Genomic DNA, 9,894 nt, shown 5'->3' on the forward strand with positions numbered 1-9,894 from the left:
GTGTGAGCATCGGAAAGGGGGCCAAAAAGGGGCTCATCAGTGTGTGTCAATGGGTGCCAAAAAGGGCCTCGTCAATGTGTGTGAGCATCGGAAATGGGGGGGGTCAAAAAGGGCCTCGTCAATGTGTGTCAATATGAGAAATGGGGGGCCAAAAAGGGGCCTCATCAGTGTGTGTCAATATTGGAATTGGGGGTGCCAAAAAGGGCCTCATCAATGTGTATCAGTATTGGATCAATGTGTGTCAGGATCAGAAATGGGGGTGCCAAAAAGGGCCTCGTCAATGTGTGTCAATATCGGAAACGGGGCACAGTGGGGATCTGTCAATGTGTATCAATATCGAAAAGGGGGTGCACAGAGGGAGCATATCAATGTGTATCAATATCTAAAGGGGTGCACAGAGGGGACCTCATCAATGGGTATAAATATCTAAAAGGAGGTGCCAGAAGGACCTCATCAATAGGTACAAGTATCTAAAGAGTATAAATGTCGCTATGAATATTTAAATATCAAAGGAGATCTATCAATGTGTATCAGTACCCAAAGGGGGCACCCTGTGCCAGGGCCTCCCCACCCTCCCAGGGAACAATTCCCTCCCACTATCCCACCTAACCCTGCCCTCTGGCAGTGAGAAGCCATTCCCATGTAAAACAATCGCTCTCCCTCTTTTTCAGTAAGCCCCCTTCGAGTGCTGGGAGGATCCCCCTTGCACGGGAAAATCGTTTTCCCACGGGAGAAGCCACGTCCGTATTTCTGCCTCATTCCCCTGGCCACTCTCTGCCATTTCCAGGCCTCTCAGCCCCTGCCCGGAGTGCTTTTGCCGTGTTCCCAAGGCTCCAGCTCCAAAACTCGCCCAGGGTTGCACACAGGCAGCCCTCCTGGCTGGGCTGTGACTCAGGCCACCTCGCAAGGCAGCGTCTCTGGCTGGCAGGGGAACAGGGGCTGCTGATTGCCACCGCTATTCACCGTGCCCTGGCATTGCAGGCGGCAGAGCAGAGCGAGGCCACGGCATCAGCAGAGACCTCGAGCAGCCTCCCGGTGTTAAAAACACAGAGAGAAGAGAGGGACTGCCAGCTTTTAGTTCGCTTTTTTTTTTTTAATTATTTTTATTTTGACTGTAATGCAAACAGGCATAAGTATTCCATAAAATCAGAAGATTGGGACTATACAGAGAGAAGGTGCATGCTTCAGAACAACGTGGGTATCTTGCAAACAGAGCCAGAGTCAGTCTGAGAGAGGGGCTGGAGCACAGGGGACGAACGGCAGAGATTTTAGCAGCATTGAGAGCTCAGAGGTAGGGGAAGAACCACGTTTCTGGCTGCTTAAAGCACTGGTAGGGTGACACGCAAGGCGGGCTCGGCCCACCCCATGGCTCCTCAGCACGAACCTACCTCGGGATCGCACACGAACAGCTACAGAATCAGCTCCCCCTGCCCCACACACACCGAGCTGTTTGATGGGATGCAAAGTGAGAGTGCCAGGCTCAAATCATGGCATCGTTTCCTCGAGCGAATGAAGGCACAGTGACGTGAGGGGTGCTGAGGGGAGCGAGAAGCAGGGAGCAGCCAGGGCCTGGAGTCCCACGCAGCCCAGCAGGATTTACCCGAAGCTGAAGGTTTCACACTGGGAAATTTGGGAGTTGCCTGCCCCAACGCTGCCACCCTTCCCAGCCCAGTCCCCGTCCTCATCGTGGCACCGCTGCTCTTCAGGGAAAGGCCACCGGAAAATTAAAGAATCCACCCCCAACCTTTGAGTCTGAGACTGAGGGAGCCGAGGGGATAAATCCCTGCTCCTATTACAAAAATTAATTGGCACTGAATATCAAATTCCCCGGGCAGCTGGCAGGAGCCGTGTTTTTAACTCCGTGCAATCGAAAAAGCAACGAGGCCCGGCTGAAAGTCATCCCGCTCCGCTCATCCTCTGCCTGGGGAATTGTGTGTGCACTCTGGAAAAGCTGCAGACTACTCACAAAGCACACAGAGCCCGGGGTTTTTAAAGGCATTTCGAGGCAGCAGAGTGTGGGAATTCAGCCCTGGGAGTTGTGGGGATTTGCCTGTGCTGTAGGATTTTAGCAAAGCGGGGATTTCGCACTGAACCTCACTTGCAGGGAGATTCTCCAACTCCATCTCACGTTCCTGGGCATCCTGTGGGCTACTGGCAGGTGGGTTTGGTTAAGACAGGATTCCACGCCACGATCACACGGAGAGGAGAACGCAAAAGCAGGCGCAGAAGCAAGGAGCATTAATGTCTCAGTTAATTAAGGCTGTTTCGTTGCCCTTGATAAATTTTAAAAATCTCCACTAGCAGTTACTGTAGGAACAGAACGTTTGATTTAATCCCAATTTGATACACTGGCTGTTTGCTCTCTGTTTGCTTTGCCCACCCCAAAACCAACACATGAAAACAAAGCAACAAAAAGAAGCCCCGAATCAGTTCCTCTCCTAGATCAACTTTTCCAGTATTTAGCCTTTCAATTTTCCAGGTGTTAAGGACGCCCCTGGAAGGAAAATACTTTGCCTGGTGCTTTTCACCAACAGATTTCTGCGCCAGCCCTGCAGAGAGCTGGGCAGGAGCTGCTCTGCATCCCAGCACTGCCTTCCTGCTTTTCCACAGCTCCAGAACAGCTCTGAAAGCTTTGGCCCATGGATGCCAGAGAAATCCCTGGTGCCTTGCCCAATTCCTCACCACGCTGATGAGGAATAGCTGCAAAACTTTACCCTATAGGCTCCTGATAAACCAGGAACTCCCAGGGCCTGACCCACAGGTTTGATTTGCTCACTTTGAGGCGCTTCCTCCCTCCTCCCTCCCCAAAATCTGGCTGGGCAGGACACGGATGAGTGTGGCAGGAGAGCATCAGCCCAAGAGCTGCCACTGCCCAGCTGTGGGCTCACAACCTGTTGGGGTTTTATTCCTGTGATTCCAGGGCTCAAACTTTCCTCACAGCCAAACATCTGTAGGGGTAGAGGCCAGGAGTTTCCAGTCTGCTTGATTTTCCCAGCAGGAAAAAAAAAAGGTGGATCTGCATGGCAATGCTTGGATGTTCCACGAGTTTCCCTGTGCTAAAGCAGGCTGATTTCTGACCTCTCCTAAATTCCGTTTCACTTCTGGAACCAAGTGCTTTGCAGCAGCAACTTCCTCCCACTCCCCTGACTCCCTGCTGAGCACCCACAGCCACATGGAAGAAGCTGGAGCTGGGATCTCCCTGGGAAAGGGGAGATTTCCCGGGGGCTGCTGGAGCCACGCATCGCAGGCACGTGCAAGCGCGGATTGACACACGCAGAAATACTCTGAATTTGCTGCTGCGCGAGCTGCCAAAATCCCCAGTGCCACTGGAGCCAGCAGGTGTGGAAGGCATTTTGGGTCTGGGAGGACTTGGATTCCATAGTTTTGTCCGAGTTCAGGGTTACAGGTTTCCAAGAGCACCGGCCAAATTTTGCTCCCCCTGTTACAGCAGAAGGAATTGTTGCAACAGACACGGAGTTACAGCAAAGTGGAATGGCCCTGAAAATGTGTCTCCATCTGTTCTGTGAAGGGACTGGGCTCCCCTCTGGAACTATCAATGCAACTGCAGAGTTACCAGAGCAATTCTGAAGCTGAGAGCTAGTCCCTGGTGAAAGCAGCAACAGAATTTAGTGCCGAGCATAAAATTATCCTTCCAAAAAATGGTGGGAGCCCTCAGAGGGCAATGGAACGGCTTCAGTCAGAATTCAGGAGGCAGCAGCTTTGGCCTGGGCTTGGTGCAAGTCCATGGGGCTTCGAGCACAAACACGACCTCTCCCCTCACAGTTTAACCAGAACGGGCTCTCCGGGATGAGGGAGAGTTCCCAGCCCCGTGGGGCCCGGTTTGCACCCCCATTGTGACCTCTCCCCACCTCCAGCCCCCTGTAAAACCCCACCTCGGGGAGATGGGGCTGAGCAGGGCTGAGTCTGCTCCCAGTTATCCCAGGGGGAATTTCCCTGCCCGTGCCAAATGGAGTCAGAGGGCAGGAGCGGGGCCACGCTCCCTCCCCAGCACAAGGCACTGTGAGTCCGTGTCCATGCCCAGCACCTGCACTTCCAGCGGGGCAGGCAGGGCCCAGAAGGAGGGATCTCCAGAGGGAAGTGGCAGAGAGAGCCTGGGATACAGCCGGGATGGGGTGACAGGAAAGGATCTACGGGAGCAGCCACAGGCTGGACACGGGATCATTGTCCGGTCTCTTCCCACCTCCTGTCCTGCGGGGCCGTGGTTCCCGGGCCCAGGACACCCTGCAGGATCGCTGGCCATGCCCAGACACGTCAGATCCCACTGCTCAGGGTGTGAACAGCGTCCCTGCTCCCCCTGGGGACACACAGGCACAGAGGGGTGGGGAGCGTGGGCAGCCCGGGGTCAGGCCCCATTTCTCTGGCCAGTTTGGATGTGACTGGCTCAGTTCCTCTCGTGCCACGAGCTCAGGCCACGACGGGGAGCTGACAGCTCTGTGAGGCCACTCCTGGAGGCAGATGTCTCACTGTTTTCCCGTTGTCCTATTGTTTTCCCATTGTCTCACTGGTTTCCCGTTGTCTCTCATAAGCAGAACAACAACAAACTCCCCGCCAGTCCTTCCTGGGAGATGAAACCTCAGAAATCACCAACACCACAGGCACTGGATACCCTTGCACTGAGTGGTTTTTCCCTGCTGGTGGACACAGCAGGTCGGGAACGCACGGAACATTTTCCCATGGGTTTCCAAATCCGTAGAAGGACTCTCAGCGGACGCTTGAAAGACCTAGGAATTAAAATCTTTGCAAAAAAATCCACTTGGTAGCATCTTGAAAATCAAACCTCCTGTTCAGAGGAGAGTCTCTTTAACACCTGGAGAGCGAAAAGGAGCAGAGCTGCTCAAAAAGGGAGGTGGTGGTGGGGGAGATCCTCAGGAGAGTGGCCAGGCTGGGTGTCCATCAGTCCAGCACAGGAGGGGGTGGGCAGCAGGCACCCAGAGGGGACAGATTTGTCACCCAAGTGCCCCAGAGGCACAAGCCCTCCGTGTGTGACACCCTGGAGCTGCTCAGGGCACCGGGCGGGAGCAGAGCCCTCCTCACTCTGTGTTTACAGCAGAGATGTCGTGGCTGTGCCCCCACGTCAGAAATGCCCCAGGAGACGAGCAGAGTCCGGGCTGGAAGAGACGCGTTTCGGGAATAACAAAGCACATCCACAAGGTTCTTTCCCCCGTTGCCGTGGGAGAAAATGAAGCTCGAGGGGAGTGCGAAGCCCCTGCAGGTGGAGGGGATGAAGGGGAGCAGTTCAGACGTCTGAGACTGACTCAACAGCAAACAGTGACTCGAAATTCCCAGCGGTGCAGCCTGTGAGGAGCCAGCGGTCCCGCTCAGGCTGCGGGAGCAGAGGCAGCTCGGAGCCCTGGGGGGCTTTAGCTTCATGGACCTTCCTGGCGGGGAGGGGGTTTCTCCTCCGGCTCCAGGCGAGGAGCCTCAGACCAGCATTTCCCATCCCGAGGGCTCGGCGGGCTCAGCCCCGCGGTGTTGGTGGAGCTGTGCCTGCCCGCCCGGCCCAGAGCCCTCGGCAGAGCCCCGGGATGCAGGGCTGCGCTTCCCTGCGGGGCTCCCCGGCGGCTCCGGCTGGGGGGAGACGGAGGCGGCGAGCTTTGGGATGCCGGAGAAGCGGGATAATCCAGCTGAGGCACGGGCTGCCGATGGGAGATGGGTCAGCAGAGCGGGCAGGAGGCAGGACAGGAGGCAGAAACTTGCCAGCGCCACGGCGTGAGCTGGGAAGAGGACAGAGGGATGCTTCTTTGGGCACTACCTCCTCTTCTTCCTCCTCCTCAGGCCGCCCCTTTTCTAAAGGAGGACCAGAGCACAAAGCCGGAGCCAGAATTTCCCAAACAAGGAGGATGAATCCGATTCTCTTCTGATTTTAGCTTTGTTTCTGCAGCAGCAGGGTGGGGGGTCAGGGCCAAGCTTGCTGCGTGTTCCCAGCTCTGGGGCCAGCGGGTTTTCTCCCAGACAGGACCTCTCCCAAACTCACACATCCCAAGCCAAGGGACCCAGCTCCCCCATGCCACTGCCCGCCCCGGGATTGGGGCACAACCCGCAGGGGTGAGCTGCCCTTTGCCCGGTGCTCTCCCGCTTTCACCTCCAGGTCACCAAGTCCCCAGGCAGTGCCACCCAGCCGGCCGAGTGTCCCAGCCCTGCCAGCGCAGCGAGCTCAGCTCCGGCCACACTGTGGCAGCATTTATTCGTTTTATCCCGTGTCGGATGCTCAGCAGAGCAGGATCTCAAATTCTTCCAATGCCTGGAGCCCTTCTGCTCCTGGATTTTGGGCTGGAGAAGCTTCAGGGATTCGAAACTGCAGGAAGTGTCACAGCCCGTGGAGAGGGCAGGAGATCCTGACTGAGGGTGGGAATAACAGCACAGCCTGGGATGGGGGAGCCAGTGGGGCTCGTTCCAGGGGCTGGGAGAGCAGCAAACCTCCTGCAGCTCTTTTTGTGCTGGCTTTGGCTCAGGGCAGGTGATCTCAGCCCTGGGAAAGCTCCTGGACAATCTGCCAGTTGCCAGTTCAGGTGCTCGGCTCCATCCAGGTGTCCGTGCACAGCTGAGCGGAGCGGGGCAGGAGGGCAGGATCAGCAGCTGCCACCTCGAGATGCCAACCCTGCACCCCTGCCCCCAGCACGAGCTGCGGGCACGTCCTGCTGTCCCTGTGCTGGCAGCGAGGGTGGACAAACCTGGGATTGGCTTAGTTGGGTGCTGAAAACGCCGAGGTTCAACCACTGGATGGGCCATTCCATCAGGAGCAGGGCTTGGTCCCTGTGGGTCCCTTCCAATTCAGAATATTCTGTGATGCTTCAGGGTGCAGCAGGAGGAAGGACACACAAGGTCATGTTTTCTTTCCCTTGCAGGCAGCTTTTCTCTGTTAGAGGCTTTCTGTTTTCTCCAGCCTTCCTGTGGTTGTGTTAACAAATTGCTTTTGGGGCCAGGTTTTTGCAGCAGGGCTGAGGTGTGAGCGTGTCAGAGCCCAGCACCTTTGCAGCTGATCTCACCTCCCTTCTCACATGAGGTGTCCTGGCTGAGACAGCTCGTGGCCCTGGCAGGTGGCACAGAGGGGGCTGGCTCACCCCCAAAATGCCACACGTGTCTCTCTTGGCAGGCAGGTCGCTCCATGGTGGCACTTTCTGCTCCCTGAAATGTGGAAGGGGCTGGGATCTGCTGTCCCAGAGGTGCTGATGAAGTGTGCTAAGAGCTGATGGCTCTGGGATTTCAGGATGCTCCGCTGGCACATCCTCGCCAAGGACCTGGAGCCTCCATCCCCCTCCAAGGGCTGCCTTTGTTCCCAAGAGGTTCCTCTGGCAGCTGGAGCTGCTTCTGTCCATCCTCATGGCTGGGAGAGGGATCATGGCGTGCAGAGCTCTGGGTGCAGCCAGGCCCTCGGAGTTTGGCTGCAGATGGAATATTCCCTGACAAACCCTCTGGAGAAGTCACTGCCAGGAGCTTTTCCTTAGCCTGCGCATCAGCCTGTGCGTTCAGAGCGTGTGGGAGAACTTCCACGCCAGCAAAAGTTGGGGATTGAGCAAAAGGAGAGGCTCACAGGGAGCAGGGAAAGGGAGCAGGGAAAGGGAGACAAAGCGCAGAGCCCGTTCAGGAGGAATCGTGAGGCGTAAATCAGATCAAAAACCACACAGCTGTACCTGGGCTGCTTGGGGGGGGATAACTCATGGGCACGAGGGCATTGCACATCATCTGCCCCCAGCCTCAGGTATGAGCCCAGGTTTGTCCAAATCCAAAGGAAAGCCGTGAAAACACAAGGATTCAGCCAAGCCCCGAGCTGCGGAAAGAGGGAGCCTGGCAGGAACAACCCCCAGCTCTGGACAAGCAACAAGACCTCACCATTGCCCAGCCCCTGCCACCTCTGCTCACCCCCAAAAATGCCCAGAAATGATCACAAAGGTGGTGATTTCATGCAGCTGCGAAATACCCTCATGGGAAGGAGGGGAAATGTGGAATTCTGGAAAGAGCCACTGCAGGTTATAAAGCCATCAAACTCCAGTGGGGAAATCCAGGGAAGGGGAAGGAAGGAGGTGAAAAGAAATGGCCACAGGACAAGAGCAAGAGGAAGAGGAAGAAAAGGAAATAAAAGTCGTCATCATCATCATCATCATCAGGACACAACAACAGGACGAGAGACAGAGCGCTTTCCATGGGCAGTTCCCCGTGGAAAAGGAGCCACCGTGTCCGTGAAATACAAAACCCAGTGCCCTCCAGCTGGAGGGGGCAGCAGGCGCTGGGACTGGTTTGGCATCCCCCGGGGGGCAGAGGGTCCAGTTAGGAGCAGAAAACCCTGCAAGGGAAAGGGGAGAAAGGCCAACTTTAGAGGGAGCAGCGAGCAGCACTGGGATCATCCCGACCTGGACTTTCCATGTGCTGGGCAGGAGTCTACAGAGCTGGGTGAGGCGGGCAGGAAGGTGGGAAACTGAGGCATTCTGATAGAGCCCAGACCCTGGAGCATGTGATTCCTTGCAGAAAAATTCCTACCAAACCTCAGGGTCGTGGGGAAACCCACTGCAGGCGCTACACAGGGAAGGGATTTCACCCCAGGCTACCGAGGGCCAGCACAAGGAGCAAGATCCATGCAGCTGCCCAGCTTTTATCCTAAATAATCCTTCTGCTCAGCCAGGGAAAATCCCACCATGACCAAGCTGAGCAAATGGCAGCACTTGGTAGAGCAGAAACAAACACAGCAAATGTCAAGATTTCTTCTTCTTTCTATTTTTTTTCTTTTTAAACTTCTGGTTGTTTTTACAACAGCAGGGAGAAAAATCTCTGGATCTTTCCTGAACGAGCATGGAGAGCTGAACACCTGGAGCCAGCCAGGCCTCCCTGCAGCTGGGGAGAGTCACCTCTTCCCATGGGTTTTTCCAGCCTGGAAGCAGGCAGTGGGAAGGGCTGTTTTCCTTTACATCCCCTTTGGATGGGATTGGCAGGCCTGAGCACATCGCTGCAATAAATGGGGAAGCTGGGGGGATTTATCCTAGAGAGGCAACAGCTATTCCAGAGGCTTCCAGAGCAAAAATCCTTCCTCAGCCTCTGCTCTAAGGACCACATGTGCACAAAAGTTAAAGCTCCCTTTCCCACCCTTTCCCACCCTTTCCCACCCTTTCCCACCCTTTCCCACCCTTTCCCACCCTTTCCCACCCTTTCCCACCCTTTCCCCATCCCTCAGCCCACGAGGCGACTGCAGGGGTTAAAATAAACCCGTCCGCTCACTCATCCGTGTCTTTTTTGCTCTCCTCGATGAACGCGATGGACTCGGATCTAAGGCGGTTTGTCACCTCGTACGTGCGCAGGGTGACTCCGAAAATATCCTCGTGGTACCGGCTGTCATCCTGGGAGAGAGGGTGGCAGAGGGGCACAGGGGAAAATAGGAATTTGTGAGCGGTTGGTGGCGGCCCCAGCAAAACCCCGTGTGGTGGGGAGGCACCAAATGCACGGAGAAGGGTTTGGGGTCTGTCACGGGTGGGACGGAGGAGGTGGAATGGCCTTGCCAAGGTCACACTCCGGGGCACAGTGGAGCTGCTCCGTGTGTTAGACCCCCTCAGCTGCTGGAAATTCCCAGCTTGGCAGGGGCACGAGCAGCCCAAAGGCAGTTTGTGGACAACCAGTGGCTCTGGGCTCCCGTGGGGCCTGGATGGAATTGGGAACATGGTTCAGAAAGGGTAATCCCATGGGAATGGTGCTGAGTTCTCCTCCTGGGGAGAAGCAGAGCTGTTCCAGCATCCCTCCCCGGGCCTGTGTCCCAAACTGAGCTCATTTAAGCTTCAGCTGCACCATCTGTGCTTGGCCAGGGGCACACAGACAGAGACCTTCGGAGAGGGAACCCACAAAACGCCCTGACAAATCCGATTTTTGACGGAGGGACTCTGCAGGGCGCAC

General features: G+C 56.0%; 1 protein-coding gene across 2 annotated transcripts in view; it reads right to left on the reverse strand.

Moving 5' to 3' along the window:
* Nucleotides 1-594: 594 nt before the first annotated feature.
* Nucleotides 595-9,894, reverse strand: part of NOS1 (nitric oxide synthase 1) — a 47,497-nt gene continuing 38,197 nt past the window's right edge. Inside the window, exon 28 of one of the 2 annotated variants that reach the window (XM_008642915.2) lies at nucleotides 595-8,302. In XM_008642915.2, coding sequence (XP_008641137.2) covers nucleotides 8,287-8,302 — 16 coding nt within the window. In that variant the 3' untranslated portion in view covers nucleotides 595-8,286. The remainder of the gene's footprint in view (nucleotides 8,303-9,894) is intronic. The other variant, XM_008642914.2, reaches the window with a different exon arrangement.

The sequence above is a fragment of the Corvus brachyrhynchos genome, unplaced genomic scaffold (genome assembly GCF_000691975.1).
Source record: "Corvus brachyrhynchos isolate BGI_N302 unplaced genomic scaffold, ASM69197v1 scaffold19, whole genome shotgun sequence".
Lineage (NCBI taxonomy): Eukaryota > Metazoa > Chordata > Aves > Passeriformes > Corvidae > Corvus > Corvus brachyrhynchos.